The sequence below is a fragment of the Strix uralensis genome, chromosome 11 (genome assembly GCF_047716275.1).
Source record: "Strix uralensis isolate ZFMK-TIS-50842 chromosome 11, bStrUra1, whole genome shotgun sequence".
Lineage (NCBI taxonomy): Eukaryota > Metazoa > Chordata > Aves > Strigiformes > Strigidae > Strix > Strix uralensis.
In genome coordinates, this window is record NC_133982.1 from 21080939 (window position 1) to 21100655 (window position 19717).

Here is a 19717-nt window from a genome sequence, read left to right on the forward strand (position 1 = left end):
TAAGCTAATGTAATGCATTTCATCACTCAGTAAGGTGTTCCTTGGTTTACAATTTGCAGGCTTCATTATTCCTTTTATCATGTCTTTCATAATACTGGACTGTGGTCTAAAAGATATCTTTGTGTGTTTTTTAAATATATTTGTATTTACTCAGTGATTATTGTAGGAGGTATGGAAGAATTTTATTCTTCTCAGAGTCTGCTTCCAGTGAATGAAGCTTTTGCCTTTCAATAGAACTGGTCATTTTATTAGTTTTTCCCCACAGATGTCTAATTTGATAGGCACAGTAGAACTGAAATAATACTTCTTATCACTTGAAATTTTTGAGTATTTCATAACTTCTAAAATAAATTCTGTAACTTGAGAAGCTAAACATTTGCAAGTAGTTCATCTGTCTGATGTAAGATTTTTAAAGAAATATGCATATAGCACTTTCCTTAGAGTTTTTGAAAAGCATCCTGATTTTTCTGTGTTGGTGGTAGCTTTTCCTCCTGTTCTTGTGTCTCTGTCACGCAATCCTCATATAATTATACTCCCTTTGCATTGTCAAAACCCTACATAAAACCTTTGCTTTTCTTTTAATTTAAATCTCTGAAATCACACTTGGATTTTATATTGGCTGCATTTATGTTGTGTGACTTAGCCGCAGGAGGGCACATCTGGGGATCTTTGCATATACCTCTGCCTGTCAGCTGGCCATTCAAAAAGATGTTTTGACCCTGAAAGCTGATGTCTGTACAGTGTGTCTTAGCCAGCATTGGTTGCAGAGTCACCTCTCCTCCTTTCTTGCCCTGTCTTTGCCATGCAAAAAGCAATTTCAGGGGTACCATCCACCTGGCCCTCCTCCAGTTTGATCCTTCTGGTGAAACTTTCAGTGGTAGGAAATGTCAGAAAATCCTACGTTTATTTGAAAGTGATGATGCAAAAAGAGGGAACCACTGAAGTTGAGCAATTTCTAAGAAAGCCAATAAAAGCATCATCACGATGGTCAGAAGTTAGGTGGGGGACAGAGGCAAGTAAAGATCTTTCCCCAGTAAATTTAATTCATACTTTTTGCTAAATGTAAATGATAGCTTAGGAAAAAAACTGCTTGGAATACATAGTAAATGATGTTGCCAGGATACTTCCTGATCATGTTAATTAAACTGTCCCACAGATTTGGCTTAATTACCGCATAATTTGCATGTTGGAAATGATGGTACACATTACTAAAGAAAGCTCCTATTCTGTTAGCAGAAAGAACATTGTACATGAATTAATTTCCAGGGGAAGGAGTCTCTAGACTCATATAATGATGTATCTTGAAAATAAAGTTAGGATTTTTGATAATGAACTGACGTATATCTCATTTCTTTTTGCAAGATTACATTTTATGCTTGTTCCACTAGGTTCCTTAGAGACCTCATCCCAACAGCCTTCCTCTTGGTGGCTATTTCTTTAATTACAAGAAACACTGTTGCTTTCAAGGTCGCTGGTGGGAAGCAGATATTCATTAACTTTTGTAAAGTGGCAGGATATTTGTCTTGAGGCCCACATTTGTTACTGCCTGCGTGTTGCTGGTGATGCATTTCACCACCCTCCCAAGTTAGGCACACTATTAAGCTATCAGTTTCTCCTTGCCTTGTTTTTTGTTGCTGATTGTTTGGGGTTTTTTTTTAATTTCTGACATGTCTCTGGCATCCTACTTGTGGAGGCCTGAGGCCAAATGGAGAAAAGCAGATATATATCTTTGCTCTTCCAATATGAGGGCAGGTGTTGCTGGTGGACACCCTGCTTGGAGGCCTCAGGCCATCCCCGGTGCCTGGCGGGGCAGTGCGAGTAACCGTGTGCCTTTGTAATGCTGAAAAAAGATGATTTTTTCATCAGCTTTTCTGCCAGGGTAATTTTATAGCTCCTGTCCCTGCTGTTGCTTTGAGTTCAGTGACTTCCTGCAGCTGTGTTTAACTGCAGGACCATGATAATGCTTTGGAAAAGAAGACAAAACTTCAAAATTCCTGCATGAAGTAAGACAAGATAGAAACTGTTTTGTTTTGGGAAAAAGTCTTCTGAATACTGCAATTTCCCAATTTAGACTCCTGATTGCTTTGGATGATACTGTTGCTAGGATATGCATTTGCAATGTGGCTTCTACTTTTTAATTATTTTTTGATCTGTTTTTAAACAGGTGATCATAAACAGCACAATCACACCTAACATGACCTTCACTAAAACATCACAGAAGTTCGGCCAGTGGGCGGACAGCAGAGCAAATACTGTGTTTGGTTTGGGCTTTCCCTCTGAGCAGCAGCTGACCAAGGTAACAGGGCTCACTGAATTTCTGCAAAGGCTGTCATCTTTGTTGTGAATGAAGAATTGTGTATACCCATCTGACCTTTTCTGAGCTGCATGCTTCTGCGAGTCCTCTTCGTCCGTGCAAGTTGTCCATCTCCTATAATTACTCAATGTCTGCATATACAGAAGCAGGCAGTATTGCAACTTTGCAGTCAAAATTATAAATTAAGTCTGACCACTGATGATGGTACTAGTGAGGTGATCGCGACAGTACTTTGCCCAGTGTGGCTGAAAGCATTTGTGTTTTCAGATGTTTACAGAAACGACCTGAACTCTGTAGTATTTTTTGGCATCTCCCTGGCCTATGTGCCTATTTCAGCTGAAAGTGGCACCAAAAGCAAAGAGAACCACTGATATGCCAGGACTGTTGGCATTAGGGCTGCCTAACGTGTCTGAAGGAAGAGAGTTGCTCTCCCAGCCTCAGAAATGTGCGTTTTGATGACTTGGTGCTGTTGGTAGCTAACCAAGGTAAAGGAGTTGCCAGCCCCCAGGGCTTGCTGGTGCCCTTGTTTTGCAGATACCACTGTTGGAGGGGCCATGCTCTCAAGAGGCTGGGTAAACTCATCTGGCTTAAAATAATACTGCGTTTTTGGCATTTCAGCTCGGTGGTGTGATTTGCAGCCCTGACCCAAAGTTGCTTAATCACAGACCTGAGGAGGTGGCAGTGAGTCGTGGCAGTGACAGGGGGATGAGTAGCCGGGGAGGTCTGACGCCAGGTTTGCTGGCAGAGCTGCCTCTCTCAAAGGGCAAACCTGCCTATGGATTTGGTATTAATGCAACACTTCCCTGACCAGGGACTGACTACAGCAGCAGGCTTGTAAAGTCTAGAGCTGCCTGTTGATGTGAATAACCAGCAGTTTAAAATATATCCTCAGTCGTTAGATCAGTGGTCTTGCCAAGTGCTCATCAAGCAGCTGAGATGTTTGTTTGTTCATGTAGTAAAAAATCCCTACTTATCTAACACATAGTTGACACCTGAAGCATGGCTACTTGACACTGGGTTTTGTCAGTTAACTCAACGTTGTGTCCTTGGGCATGGCACACAGACTCTCGTGTTGCTGTGCTCTTGTGTGCTTTGATAAGAAAAGAATCAGGAGAACAAGATGTTTCTTGTAGTGTCTAAAATAGCAGAGGCAGACCATTGAAGTAGAAGGAGGACTTTTTCATCAACTGGATTGTTATACAAATCTATTTTACTAAGTTTGTCTTACAGAGTTTTTGCAATTTCCAGAGAATTGCCTTTTTTGTAAGTATTTCTTAGAGGTAAAGCATATTTTACTTTTCGTGTTAAATTATTTTTGGACTGGGGATGTCCATAAAGGTACTGTGGCAATAATGTTCTCTTCTGGGATGCTAAGGCCACCCAATGAATCACATGCAAGACTGTTTTTTAAAAATGAGGTGCTGGTGATGGTTATGTTTTATGATGCTTGCTCAAGTGTAGCGAACTGCTCATTTCACCTGTGTATATTCTCCACTCCTGTGGCAAAGAGGTGTTCATAGTAGGTAATAAGTAGTATGGGAATATGGGAGGAATTAGGGGAATAGGTTGTTTTGCATGACAGATAACCATAATACAATGCAACATTTAGACACCAAATGAAAGAATTAGAACCAGTGGATAGTAATTTTTAATCCCGAATTACTGAAATCATACCTCTGCAACATGACGGGTGATCACGGTGTACGTTGGTGCTGGCTGGGCTTAAGCATGCACCGTGTGCCACGTGGAGCCGGTGGTGCTGAGGCTGACTCAGGAGAAGAGAGGTGTAACAAGGCACAAGGTACATTTGGAGGTCCTTGCACCCTAATCTGAGAGATTTTACAGTATTCTCCAAAACTGTCCAAACATGTATTTAGAATAAATTTAATGCTGGTATCAAAAAGCAGCTCTTTAATGTTCATGTGGCCAGACTAGAGCCAATCTGAAAAACATGTTGTGTGGGCACAAGGGCCTTGGCACCAGCTATGTTTCTCCCTAGATCAGTTTGCACATCTGTTTGCACTGCACGATCTGCTGAAGAGCCCACTGATGGTAATACAGCCTTCAACTTGCAGGAAAAGCTTTCCAAATCAGCAGAAAGACTTTTTCTGGTCAGAATGTTGAAGGAGAGCACTTCTGAAAATGGCTCGAGATGATCTATTTAAAAAAAAAAAAAAAAAAAAATCTGACAGCTAGCTGGAAAATGTAAGAAAATCTGGTTTGTTACCACCATGCAAAGCAATGGGACAAAGATATCCCTTATCATCCATGCTCCTCAGTTTAATTATTGAACCATTAGGAAGAAAGATCAGAGATGGTAGAGAGATTATAGATGTACAAGTGTATTTGGAACAGTAAAATCAAGTTTCATTTTATGTTGATATAATTATACTCTTATAAAAGATATAAAGCTTGCCAGTTTTACTGAAAATAATTGAAGTTTTTAGTCAGATTGGAAGGACACACTAAAACTCCACTAAACCAGAAATCAATAGCTGTGTCTTAAAATAAATAAATAAAGCTGAAAAATGTCTGCTGAAAACAATGAAAACTAATGAGACAGGAGAAGAGGTTAGCATGCCTAAAAATGTCTGTGTTTTTAAGTATATTGGTTGGCCTAATAAAAGATATTGTCTCTTTCTAATGCCTTGCTTCTCTTGAGATATTTAAGCATTAATCCATACCTATAGGGAAAAGCAGTTCAAATTAAACATGAGCCATTAATGAAAACTGCATTCAGTGACCTAGTAACCTAATTACCGTTCACATTGATTGGGAGAATCCCAGGGCTTAAAGTTGATGTCCTAGTCAGCGTCCTTTTCCCCTCTTGCAAGATTTGCAGACACTCCTTTTCCCTCTTCCCACCCTGTGCCTCAAAAAGGTCTCAAGACATTATTCAAACATTGCTACAGCCAAATTGAAACAGGAATCAAAAGAGAATTCGTGATGTGCCTGAGTGTGATGAAGAGGCAGGGCTGGTGCTGCAAAGGTAGTGATGTATTTTGCACATGAAGTGGTTAAGTAAAATTTCTGCTATCATTCAGGATGCTTTGACGCAGACGTGCTACGTGAGGAGCTGTAGGTAGTCAAGGGCATAGGGACAAAGATTTATACAGGTGAGAAACTCAGTAAACCTGGACTTTGCACATCGTAAAACAACTGCATCCAGCATCTGGGAAGCACTGGACTTTATTTCGATGCATGCATGCACATTATGTGTGCAGTATTTGCCAGGTGCTGTGTTGCAGGGGAGAAAGCTCAGAGCAGAGCCTGCCCCTCCCAGTCCAACTGGCATCAGTGCTGTCAGCACACTGGCTGTGCCAGAGCAAATTGCTGGTCACTTTCTGGAGTAAATAGTCTTGTTGGCTGCCAATCTGCCCGGTGCTGAGGGCTCATTGAGAGAAGACCATGGACAAAGTGACGTGTGCGTTGTGGGTCACAGCACGGTGGTGCTCCCCAACAGGAACGTCGCATCACCCAGCCTTCTGCAGACCGAGAGGGTGATGAAATATTTATGAGACTGCTTTGGGTGGGAGCAGCTGTTTCATCTGACACTGGCACAATTTGTCAGTAGGAGACGTAAAATGTAATGCCAGATCAGGAGCTTAAAATTTACACATATACAAAATAATGCTTTTTAACGTATAAAATGTTAAGAAAGTCTATTTAAATATATATATATTTCTCCAGGTGACAAGCTGACTGCAGATTTGAGCAGCCTTTAAATAATTTGTGCAGTGCACAGTAACATCCTTGAGTCCCCATTAAATTTCACTGGCCAAGACTCATAATCAAACAGTGTTCGTGGGCTGCAGCAGTTTTAGACTAAAAGCCTTCACAAGCGTTGGTAGCAGCAAATCTTTTCCATATTGCAGCTTAGTCTCACAGCTTCCTGTGGCATGGCAAGACACATCATGTTATCCATTGTACTGGGTCTGCTTGAGCCGGAATTGGTTTTCCCCTATAGCAGCCCTCATGGACTATTGGAGTGATGTTTAGTTGGAATCACTCCTACTTCAATGTTGGTTTTTTTGCTAATTTTGGGGAACTTTGTCTGCCAAGGACAAGGGTGGAGGAAAGGGAAGATGGAGTAAAGATGAAAGGAGAAAGAACATGATGATTTTTTAGTTGGTTTGGGGTATTTATACATGCCCCTCGAGACCACATTTACCGAGTTTTCATTTACTAAACAGAAGATTCTTTCACTTTTTAACAAGAGATTTCACATATAAAAAGCAGTCCCTATTGTTGCAAAGGTTTGATAGCTCAAAGTCAGCTTAGGTCTTGGAGGTGGTACATGATTTTGTAGTATCAATTATTTGTCAATTATTTATGTTTGTGACAGAAATCAGGTGCTGGAGAGAAACCATTTCTAATATCTGCTAGTGATCAGACACTGGCCATGCCATCGCTCTCAGAGTCAGCCTTGGGATCTGGATAGTTTCAGAAACGCCTGGTCTGCTGCTGTAGCAATTAGCGTTGGTGATGCTACACAAGTTTGGGCTGTCACCACCGTGCTGTTGCACTCAGAGTGATCAAGTGAAAGGCTTTAATTTCATAACAAGCCAAGTGATTCTCTGTAGCTTTCAAAAATAGACTGTTAGTAAAATCTAGCAGGTATTAATTAGCTAAGAATGAAGAAGAAGCAGCAGCAGCAGAACTCTTTACGCACTGACTGTTTCCAAGTGTATGGGGTAAACAAAAACCAGAGACAGTCTTTCACCACCGTTTCTGTTACAGCCATCTTTAAGTTTGTAACAATGATAAGAATGAAGGGTAATATTTTGACTCTTAAAGCAGAAGATCTGTCACTAAGATGGTGAAAAATTCAGTTATTTGTACTTGTTTCTAAAAACAAATGTGTTAAATACATGTGTTGGTAAACTAGAGACAATGACTGAAATCTATTGTTCAATGAGATCATTATTGGTTTTATATTGAAGATTAGCTTTGCTCAGTCATATATAATTTTTTGCTGTGGAAATGTGGAAAAATGTCCTTTTCCTCTCAGCTCACATAATTTTTCATAGCAGCCTCCTGTGTGCTTTATGAAGATAGCTGCAAAAATAAAATTTGATAGATTACTTCCAATTCTTTTTGTCTTCCCATATTTCATATAGTCCATGAAGAACCCTCATAAATTTTTCATACTTGCCCATAAAGATTTATTGTAAGAGAGAGACTCAAAATAGCCCTTTACTATTTGCAAGAAACCCAAGTGTAGAACTTACTGTTGATACAATGTTTAGAAATAATCAGTTTGTTATAGCTGTTTTGTCACAGCAGGAGATACATTTTGTGTAAAGTTGGAGTTAAATCACTTAAGGCAAAAATGTAATGTAGTTGTTCCTCATGATCTTTATAGGGCTACAAAGGTAATCAAGTCATTTGTGTGTGTAGTGACTGCATATGCCATCAGATAGCACCTACTGCCATCCGAGACCACATACTTTGCATATGCAATTTTAGCTGTCGTATAGAAAACAGCTGGATTTGAGAGCTCGATCTTCATTCATAAGCATCGTCACAGATCTTAGTCTACATCTGAAATTTCACTTGGCTTTGGGAATGTGCTAGTCCATGGGATTTAAGAATGATGTATGTGTGTTTGTTGGAAATTTCCATTTGTGGGTGTTTTACAAAACACAGGTGCCTCCACATATAAATCCAGATTTCTCTTAGACCAGTTGGAGAAGATTTGTTTTATCAGTCTTTATAGTCCCAGCATTTTACAGAGAGAGAGCATGCTAAATACCTGCTGTGAATGTAAAAGTTAGAAGATAAGATTAGTAAGTGGATAATGATTTTTCCCATTCCTTGACTATAAAATGTGATTTTTTTTTTTCATGCTTTTATTTACAGTTTTGTCATAAGTGTTCTGAATTATCTGAGGGTATAATGGCAATCCTTTCATTCACAAACTGTGCAATAAAATACATCTATTTATATTTTTACTTTAAATATGTCTTTCCTTTCTAGCATTTCAAGTTTCTCAAAACACAGGCACGCAAGACTAAGCTGCTTTAGCAGAAAGACAGTTACCCATTCTTATACTGGATACACCTTAGTTAAAATCAATTATGTGTTACGCCTTTTCTTCCATCTTTGCAATCCTCCTTTTAAAACTTCAAACACTGTGACAATACTTGTATTTCAAAAGTCCCAGACTGGCTTGGGAGCAGATGTCCTACAGTAACTTGTAGCAATTGGGATCATTGGTTTTCATCTTTATCTTCGCTTTCCCCTACCTCCCCCAGTTTGATATAACCCTCTTACAGGAAGTGTCCAAGCCCTTCCCTGAAGTCTTCTACCTTTATTTTCGACAGTAATAAGAAAATTAGACCAGAAGAGCTGTGTTTTCATATGGCCCCATCATACATTCAGATCTACCTTCTTCACATTTTTTCTGTGTCTTGATAACCCCTTGCTTGCATCCTGCAGATGAGCTCATTTGCATGCTTTAATTTAATTGACTTGCTCTTAGGAATAGAAGACGCTGATAGTTTTTTTATCCAAGCGTATGTCTTTTGTACTTTCAACTTTATTAGACTGTCAACACCAAGTGAAACAGAGGAGGGGAGGAAATAAACAAAACCAAATCAAACTACGAGACACTAATAGCTCCTTTTTCTCCACGGGCTCTTACTGTGATCAGCCAGAGCTACAGAGATGTCCCACTTTTAGAAACACCCCCGTTTCTTTTGAAAGAACCTCCCTGCCAAAGAATTAAAATGCTTTTTCTTGCCAAAAATTTTAAATTATCAAAATTAGTTGCTCACTTTTGGAGATCTGTGAACTGTATAAAGACAGTAATCTGAACGGTTTAATAGATGATAAATAATTTTAATAAATATCTTTCATGCTTTTTTCCAGTTTGCAGAGAAATTCCAAGAAGTAAAAGAAGCTGCCAAACTAGCAAGAGACAGATCTCAAGAGAAAATTGAGACCTCAAGCAATCATTCCCAGGTTTGTAATTTAGCTTTAATACCTGTATGCATACAGGATAAATAATTTAAAGTTAAATTTTCTAATGGACTGTACCAGCTTCTGGCAGCAAGCTTAAAGTATATAAAATGAAAATTGCCAAAGGTAATTAATTGTTAGCTGCTGGACATTAGCATTGTCAGAGGAATATTTTTGATCCATCCATGCTCTTTGCCTTCATTTAAATGTAATTTTTTTCAGCAGTCCTTGAGCTGTTACGTAGTAACAGGGAAAGCGATACGTCCTTTGACTTGTACTGTTACACATAGTTTGGGTCACTGGAAAGTAAGTCAGTGTAGTGCTTCAGCAGACAGTAAATGAGATTCATCGAGATACTTCTTTTTGTCATCTGTCTAATGTACCTTTGTAGGAGTTCAGTTTGCCGATGGAGAGGCTGACTTTGTTACCTGGGTGTGACTGGTGGAAAGCTGGGGTGTGGGAACAGAGGCGGTGCTGTAGTGAGCGGTTGGAAGAAGCTTGTGTTGCATATTTTGTACCATATGCTTTTCTAGACACCACACCTTGATATAGCCAAGTGCCTCTGTGTCCAGGGAGATCTGGGTTTCTTACAAATTGAAGAAACTTGAGTGTTGTGCCAGTCTCCCTATATGTTTGGCTGTAATTTCATATGCATTGCATTAGGTAAGAATGAACCCTGTTCAGCAGGCGTCCTTGGCCTGGACAAGAGGACAACCTGCTTGGAGGAAAATTAGATGAATTTTGGTCAGAGAGGAATTGATCAGAAAAAAAGCTGCTGAATGCTCTTAGTCTTGCAACTAACCCCCTTTGTGGAGTCCACAAATATTGATCTGAGAGGCTGACTTTGGATACTCATTTTTTAAAGACTTTGGTCATGGCCTTTATGATTCACTTTCTTCATTCTCTGTTGGTGATCAGCACCAAGCACTGTATGAATGGTATCTCTTTGGAGGAGCAGTATCTTCTTTTTTTTTATTTTTGGTTTGGACTTTGTGTGCTTCCAGGTGCACTGTATTATTTCATTATCTTAAAAAAACCCCAAATAACCTTTAGAAAACACAAGCCTTGTCAGCTAAACACTCAAAAAAATTTTAACACTTTAACCTTCCATTTTGTGCATCATTATCATTTTTTCATTCTTTTTAACCAGACTGGCTTTGCTGCCAAGATGTAACGGGTATGTTGTTTGTTACCACTGTTCTGCCAGGAGAACATATGCAGCCTAGGTCTCAGCAGGGTGGTGTGGGATCAAGATTACAAAGAAATTGGTGTTGTGGTGTTGCAGGAGATGCAGGTGACACCCAGTAATCATTTGTGTGTTGTGCTGCAGGAATCTGGACGTGAAACACCATCTTCCACTAGAGCATCTAGTGTGAACGGGACAGATGATGAGAAGGCATCACATGGTGGTCCTGCTGAGGCACATCTCAAGTCTGAGAATGATAAATTAAAAATTGCTCTAGCTCAGAGGTGAAGTTCCTTTAATACCTAAATGACATTGGAATAGCATGCTGTAATTATCTGATGGCTAGTGATATTAACAGAAATTATTCAAGTGTAATTGCATTAATTTAAAATGATGCAACAGAATGGATGAATGAGCAGATTTTAGCAACTACCTCCTAGTATTGAGTTGAGAGATAGTTACCGTTTAGATTTTTCCTGATCTAGTTTGTGATTAAATCAGATCTCTTTTATTCTGCTGATGCCAACTCTTGCAACCACCTTTGTTTGTGAAGTTTTAGAGCTACAGAAATAACATTAAAGCCATGGGAGAGCAATTGCTACTGATAACATGTGAAGCCAATCTCTCTTCCTCTTTGAGTTTGCTACAATTACTTTGATGAAAATAGATACGGATATTTAAAATTATAAAAGGGAATGAACTCAACCGTAAAAAGTTGAAGTGAGAAATTTCACTGGGCTGCTTAGAAGTCTTAGGGGGATGTTTCTAAAGCTGTGGACAGTGCCCCTTGAAGTCACATTTTTTGCTATTTGCTTTGATAAATTATTTGAAAATGCTGAGAAGAGTAATTTGCAGCCATAGTGAAACTACAGGCATTGGAATATGCAAAGTTACGACATTAAAATAGAATAATTCTCTACTGGGATCTTGCCTTGTCTGCCTCTTGCATGTGAATATATCTGTGAATGGAAAGAAAATATAACCGGATTAAAGTACTCTTAAAAAGCTATTTAAAAAATAAGGCAGCAGCACCATAAGCAGCATTACCCAGTGAGCAATTCTAAGGTTGCATATATTATATTTGAAGTACATCCCCTCTATTGACATTTCAATAGCGTAACCTATTTCAAATCATAACGTTTGCTCATTCCTTCTGCTGAAGACACCTCCACAGGCAAGTAGCAACTAGCATGTAGGGAGTTTCAAAGCCTTCTTTCCATTCAGTCTCTAATCTTGTGCTCTATGCTGCAGCTTGAAGCTTTGGGGAATGAGTAGTTTAATTCTTCATCGTTACATAACAGGTTTATATTTAAGGTTGAGAATTAAAAAAAATATCAAATATAGATGGTGTCAACCCCCTGACATCTTCTGTTCTGACTTACTGTCCCATCCGCAAATGCGTGGAGTCGCTTTGTTGCATGGGTACCACATGCCCAGGCCTGCACTGCGGTGGGTGCCCAGCGACGCGCAGCTCTGGGGGTGAGCACAGACCGTGCACAGCACTGGAGTGAAACCCCTGTTTGCAAATGGGGGCTGTCCGCTTAACCCCACAGCCTGCTTTGAGTTGTTCCAGGCACACAGGTCACTGTTGCTGGAGTTGGTAGATCCCTTTGTTTTGACAGAGACAGACAAATTAAGGCTTATGTTCTCCTTAGGCAGGCAGTGGGTAAAGGCAATTACATACATCTGAGTATTCCTGATCTTAAAACAACCAAATTATTGGTAAACACACACCATGGATGGATGAGTTTGCAGTCAGGTAAAGAGTAATGATATGCAGAATTAGAAGGTGAAGCCACCTAATGGGACCTGTTTTTTCTCAGTTCATCCAACGTGAAGAAGTGGGAGACGGAGCTGCAGACGCTGCGTGAGAGCAACGCCCGGCTGACCACGGCACTGCAGGAGTCTGCGGCCAGCATCGAGCACTGGAAGAAGCAGTTCTCAGCCTGCAAGGAGGAAAACGACCAGCTCAGGAGCAAGGTAGCAGAGCATACCCCCAGGAGAGCCGTCTCTTCCACTTAGCTGCTCCTGCCATTGTTCTTTCTCTTAGATTGCTGCTGCTTTGTCTTTGTGTGTGTTAGGAGATGGATTTTGCCTTTGAAAGGGAGGTGGACAGGAGGGTTAAGGCAGCTGCTTCCCTCTTCACACAGCAGGCAGGGAAGTTCAAAGGGCTGGGGATCAGCGGGAGGACTGGTGCTGCCACATCACGTGAAACTCCCTGCCTCTTGATTTGGGATACTTGATGTCAGCAGGAGTTGCTGGCCAGGGTGATAAAACAGAAAGGTTTTAAAAGTGGGATTACTATTGCGTATCTCTTTCAAAGCTCACTTAAATACTGCCAGATGATGAATGGGCAGAAGGCATGGTTATGGCCTGGTTACCCACAGGGAACCAAGCTGGTAGCCACTCAGGATTAGAAGCAAATCCCAGTGGCGGGCAGGGGAATGAGGACGTGAGTTATGTCCTCAGCATTGTAGGCTGAGACAGGTCCTCCAGCACTAACGCTGGGCACATCTCATCCAGAAACCTGCCAACAGGCATTGTCAAAAGCCTTTTCCACTCTTAGTGAGCACAGAGTTTTTCAGTAGTGTAAAACTAAGGGTGAGCAGCAGCTACAGCAGAGGACAATTCATAATTAAATTTTTAAAGCCTCAATTTAGAGTAGTCAGTGGTACTGTCCCTCAAATAATATTGTGCTATCTGTAACAGCCCCACACAGGGTTAGCACCAACCAAGGCACGGGGGAGCCTGGTTTCTGTAGCACTGCTTGCAGGGATAATTTCACTCTATTCATCTTAGATGTCTTTGGAAAAGCTGGATCCTTTTCCTGCTCACTTAGATGGATCACTGGGACGTTTGGAGTAGAGATCAGATTGTATCAGTCTGGTGAGGATTTTTTTTGATTTAGTGTTTGCTTTCAAAGAGGGAAGGAATTTCATATCTTTTTATACGTCAGTAGGGTGCAAATAGTATTTCAACATTGGAGGTGGCCTGGGCTGTCTGTCAGCACTGAAAATCCATGTGGAGCAACCTTTTACTGAGACATATACTCTGTCTATGTATTTTAGGTATGCACAGTCATATAATTCAGAGATCAGACCAGAGTTGTATTAACTGATGTTACATTAGCAAATTAATATTAATTATTACACAATTTGCATTCCTGTATCCAGTCCCTTTTGGATAGGAGAAAGTGAGAGACTGGAACAGCATGTTATAAGAAAATATCATAATTTGCACTGTGGTTTTTTACTTTTCTGTACTGTTGCAGAGAAAAGTTGTTCTCTTTAACTGATAAAACATGCCACATCTCGGTAGCTGTAGCCTAGATATGATACTGCCTTAATACAGCTGCAGAGTCATCATACCAGTGACTAGCCAGACTGTGCAGCAATGCTGTCTGTATAATGCTCTGTCTTTTTCTATACAGAGAGGTTTTCTGAGCTTTTCCCCCAAGCAGGTTTCTTGCTCGGCGCTGACACTGCACCACTGCAGTGCCCTGGGAAGTTTCTTCTCCTTCATTAATTGGGTCAATTTTTTGCATATTGCTCTACCTTCAAATGAGGGAAGTTATAATCCCAAAGCAGCACAAAGCTGAGAATTAAAGTACATACTTTAATGAGCTGGCCCATCGGCCTGTGGGAAGTGCACCTTCTGGGAGCTAAGTCCAGAGCTGGCAGGAGGAGGTATGGAGGGAGCAAAGCACATCCCTGGGTAAGAGAACAAAGTAACGTACCTTGCTCTGAACTGGTTCTCCCCCCAAAGTTTTGATGTTTTGTCCCATGCACTCCAGCTAGAATAACAGCAACCCCTGAGGAGGCAAAGCTGGGAGTGCTGGAGAGATTTCTTTTCCTTGCTGCGTTAAGAAAATCCATCCGTTATAATCCTGTGTTGGTTTCATAGAAGTGAAGTGCAGATTTTATCCCCAGCTCTGCTTATTTTAGCAGCTCAGTGTTTTGTGCATTCCTGAGTACTTATATGAGATAGTGTGCTGAAGAGAATAAACACAATCCCAGGGCTTCCTAGTGGATGTGTAAATTGGGTCTTTTTAAGGAGAGAAGTGATAATTTTGTTGCAGTGAATCAAGTGCTATGATCTAGGAAACAGATCCATGACAAATTAAAGTTGTCTGTGCCTTCCCTTTGCTCAGTGGAGTAATGCCCATTTACATCAGCTGTGTTCTGCCCCAGATTTTCAGAAATTTGAAAAATTTCACCTAATGTCTGACATTTCTTAAAGATTGAAGAACTGGAGGAACAGTGCAATGAAATAAATAAAGAGAAGGAAAGAAATGCACAGCTGAGTAGACGTCTCCAGGAACTGGAAACAGAACTTCAGGACAAAGAGCTGGTAAGTGCCCTGAACACAGAAATGGCATGCTTTAGAGATTGAGGGGGTCTGTCTGCTTCTCTGGGGTGTAGATTTATGGGCTGGCTCACCTACAACTAGGAGCATCCCAATGTCTCAAGGTGTTGCCTGTTTCTAGATTTTCCACATACAGCTCCTTAGCAACAATTTGATAGAGTTCCTCGATCCCAGTTTCATGATGTGTTATGCGCTGTGACAGCACACTTTAATTTGGCAGTGGTTAACAAACGCGATACTTTTATGTATACAACCCTTTCCTCCTAATACAAGAGCTGGAGTGATGAAACTTGTTGCCCAAAGCCAGACATATGTGTGCTGAGAACAGTTTCATTTGCCAGTCCCCATGCCTGAATTGCCATAGACATCAGGACCATCATTCAAAAGACCTCATTTACAAAATACCTTGGCATTTGGGTAACAAGTCTTGCTTCTTTTGCTGGATGGCTCGTAGTCTTCAGCTTTGCTGTTTTATGGCCTCCCTCTTATCTCAGGACTAATGCCGAGAGTGAGAAATCCAGATTCATTTAGAGTACCCCAGTTTGTCATTTTTGACATACAGGGTGTTCATTTTTTGAAGGAGAATGATGTTGATGGCTTGGATCCCCTGAACAGGGGGGAAAATAATGGGATCCTTGGTTTTTTCATTCATTCCAGTGACCAAATGCGCTGTGCTGACTGAAGAGAAATGCTGTCAGCAGGTGTGTTGAAGTTTGCCATGTGCCATTACAGTATCTCTGCTGGTGCTCTTAAAAGCAGTGCTGTTAAGGGGTTTTAAGATGGCACAAGGAAATAGTTTAGGGAGATGGGTTTTGATGCACTGTTATAAATATATGTTTTTCAGCCCCATATTTCAAAGGAAAATGTCATGCTTTCTTCCCAACCTTTCTATGGTAATAACATGTATAATAATCCTTATTCTCTGCTAGCGTTTTCCTCAAGATTTGCATTTTTATGGTACTGAATGAACCAGAAAATTGATTGACTTGTGAATATTACATGCCTATCTTCCATTTACACTGACAATATATTAACTTGCTTTCAAACTGCATACTTACACTAGCAGGTTCTTGATTAGGTCTAAATCACCCATAAGTAACCTTTTCATGGTCTGCAATTCAAACCAGCATGAAGCCTGCTCATAGACGTTGCCATGATATCCTCTTCATGCAGGAAATGAGAGAGAAATGTAAAGACATGGGAATCAGGACAGTGTGAAATATTTATATTTTTATATATATATTGTATGCAGTATGCCATGTACCCAGTGTGTGTGTATATATATATAGTATATGGTACATGGCATATGAAAAATATGTGCATATATGTACTCTATATATATAGTGTATATGGTAGATGGCATATATAAAAATGTATATATATAGTGTGTATATATGTACACACTGTATTATACTATATATAGTAAGCATACAGTATAGTACTTATTATACTATATATATTTACTCTCTCTATATATATATTTATGTTTTGAGATGTGAGCTCCCAGGCATTGTTCATATATATACAGATATATATGCATGGGAGCTCATATCTTAAAACAAAGGGTGTTACGCTTTCTTTCCCCTATATCAGCAGCTGGGATATTGCCTGGATATAGTTACTCTTACATTAGTTAAATTCTTCAGTGCAGTTCACAAAAAATCTGTAATATTTTATTATTTGTCTTCTTATATTATTGTAAACTAATGCTGAAAAATGGGAGAAAACAGTAAAAGCAGTTAAAGCTGTCCTGGAATTACAGAATTTCTCAGAAAAAGAATTTATTAATGTACTGGTGCTTTTGGCAAACCTCGGAAGAAAGGAACATTCTCTCCAGGATACACTGGATTCTTTAGAAATCTGGGTGAGACTGGAAGTGTAGAGTATTGATGTACTTAAAACAGGGGAACTGGGGGGGACTTGAGGGAAAATGGTATTGTCCTGTGGAAGAGCTTGACTTATGGATTCTGTTACATTCGTATTATGCTGTAAGTTCACCTGTGAGGGAAGAAATCACCTTTCGTAGCCAAGAAATCTGCCTTTCGGATAGGACTGGCTTTGCTGTCCTGTGTCAGCACCTCTCAGAGAGGGTATACCCCTGCTTACTCTTGAGACCATCACCTACATGGGCAGTTTCTGGAGAAGGATCTTGCACTCTCTTCAAGTCAAGTCACAGAGTTTCTCTTGGACGTGTAAATGTGCTTTTCAGATGCTCTGACAATCGCAAAAAATGTACAGGCTTTGTTTTGAGTCTTTCCCTACTACCCACATTGGTGTTCATTTGTGGTGTTAATGTATTCAAGTTGTCTTAATCACCGTCAGAGACGTGGACTCCTGTCAAGTCACGCTGCTCTTTTCATGAACTCCTTTCAGCTAGTCCTCTCAATTTGGACAGTGATGCCAGAACCGAATACAAATTTCAGTGGGAAGGGGGTTCTCAGAGCTGTACAGTTACAGCTGTGCTCTGTAATGATGCCTCTATATATGCAGCTCATAATGCCATTGGCCTTTTTTTGCTGCCATATATCACTGAAAATTCATGTCTAATTTGCTCTTTGCTACCATCTATAAATTGCTTGTAGCATTACAGCCCTTCAGATTTCTCACTTATTGAATAGTATCTTTTGCATAGGTATGTGTTTTAGGTTAAGATTTCATTAAGATAATGGCATTCATGCTAGAGATTGGATTACATTGTCTGTTTTAGAAATACAGAGTTAAAAATGGAGGGAAAAAAATGTATTCTAGTAGAAAATTATCATATGTTTTGGAATGCAGACATGCTATTTTGATTATTTTACATCCAAATACTGTGCAGAATACAATAAAATATGAAAAGCCATTTCATATTCTCAAATTTTCATTATGTTTTAAATTGAAGCTTACACTAATATTTTTTTTTTTCTTTTATGTTTTCAAAGGAACTGGAAGAGCTCCGAAAGCAGGGTGAAATTATACCACAGCTAATGTCAGAATGTGAATCTGTATCTCAACAATTACAGGTACAGTTTAGCAATTAAATTAATTTTAAAATGGTTGATACATTTACTTTCTTTCTCATAACTATATGCTTTTCTCTGTTCAGACTTCAGTGTTTGAAGGCAAAAGAGCTCCGGTTTGTAAAAAACAAAAAATGCTAATGTCGTGCAAAATACGCTGTGCCCTTCCCAGCACAGGAGTAATTAAATAGCTTCATTTCTTTGCCTTGCTGTTTGCAGAAATTGGTTTGCCTGAGATTGTCTTGCATCTATCTCCTGCAGATTCCAGGCTATGCTGTATCCCATATTTCTGCTGCTGTGGGCTTGTGGAGCTGCGCCGCAGCCGTGTGTATGTCAAGCAGCACTCCAAGACCTGCGGCTAATTGTCGCAGTGGCACCAGGGAAGGCTTTTTGGAAAGAAACAGATGAGCGTAGCTGCACACCACCAGGGAAAAAAAGTTCACCTGAGGATGCGTTTACATGACGCATCATTCGTTTCCAGCAACACATGGCTCACTGTGGCTCAGTTTTGCACGTGTGGCTCCTCTGCTGGGAGGTGCTCGCTTGGAGTGGAGCTCACTGGGCTGCCAGAGCCCTGCCCCGGCCAGCGGCTGGGCTTTGGGCATCACTTGTTAAAGCTGGGGCTTGTGTAAATGCAATAAATTAATACATGAAAGGAGAACAAATATAAGCAGTCTCATCAACGAAATAAAATCCAGTCAATCAAATAAGCCGTCACTCTGATAATCTATCCAAAATCATTTAGAAGGCTGCTGAGGAGTGCAGATGCTGAAAATGGTTAAAATACGAATTTTGTTGGATTCAGTATGGCAAAGTATGTCGTCTATGGCTTGTGGTGAGAATAAGCATGTGCTTACACGCATGAAATGGAGAACAATAGGCAGAAGAGCTAATGAGAGGTGAAAATAATGGAATGAACTGCAGCAAGGGAAGTGTTACGTGGCTGCCCCATTCCTTGCCTGAGTGCTCACACAAAGTGGAACTTTAAAAAAAAATAAAAATCCAAAAGCGGTGAATAAAGCAATGTTATTCCTCAGGCAGTATTTTCTAAGCTTGTTTTTCAAGGTTAAACCACCATAGATAATTCTGTATGTAATTGGTGGCACACTGTCTAATTCTGCAACTGTAGCAATGACAGAAATATATGCACAGTGCATGATTTAAATCCAGCTGAATTTTAAGATATCAACCAAATGACAAAATCTGATGCAAAGCATCTTTTCCAGTTAATCTGTGTCCTTTCCTGCGTGGGCTTTCTTTCCTTTTAATCTGACTAGCACATGTCACTTGCTCTCAGAGGTGCTTGTGTTATTCAGTTTGCAGAAGTCAAAGCAAACTTTTACAGCCCAGCTGTCGTTTGTTGCTTTACCCTATTAAATGCTGTTCATCCTTCTTCTCTATGATTCATCTTATTGTCTCTTTTGTCTTTAAGGCTGCTGAGAAAAAGAACAAAGATCTTGAAGAGAAAGTCAGAACACTAAGGACAGAAGTCGAAGAGAGCAAACATAGGCAGACCAACCTTAAAACTGAATTAAAGAATTTTTTAGATGTACTAGACGGGAAGATAGATGAATTACATGATTTCCGACAAGGACTGTCTAAACTTGGGGTTGACGATTAGATGGCAATAGATTTTTTTGTAATCTAGGGTCTGGATGTTTGATGTTTTGTTGATCCCAAACATGTGTTTTACAAAATATAACGAGAATGTTCCACTTGTTTGCATTGTTTTTGTACATAGAGGCTGAAAATTTGCTGTGGGGGTTTTTTGTTGGGTTTTTTTTTGTTGTTTGTTTATTTTCCAAACCAATCATGCTGCTCACTGAATTCTGTTGAGATTAGAAACTTTCTATATTGCTGCTCTGGCTTCGTGCAGTTGGGAACAGGTAG

General features: G+C 40.0%; 1 protein-coding gene across 1 annotated transcript in view; it reads left to right on the forward strand.

Moving 5' to 3' along the window:
• The window catches only part of HOMER2 (homer scaffold protein 2), a 57463-nt gene extending 37921 nt beyond the window's left edge, over positions 1–19542 (forward strand). The window contains exons 3-9 of the mRNA XM_074880735.1: positions 2165–2296; positions 9188–9280; positions 10608–10747; positions 12287–12443; positions 14703–14813; positions 17750–17830; positions 19260–19542. Of these exons, the coding sequence (XP_074736836.1) occupies positions 2165–2296; positions 9188–9280; positions 10608–10747; positions 12287–12443; positions 14703–14813; positions 17750–17830; positions 19260–19448 (903 nt within the window). The 3' untranslated portion in view covers positions 19449–19542. The remainder of the gene's footprint in view (positions 1–2164; positions 2297–9187; positions 9281–10607; positions 10748–12286; positions 12444–14702; positions 14814–17749; positions 17831–19259) is intronic.
• Positions 19543–19717: the final 175 nt, after the last annotated feature.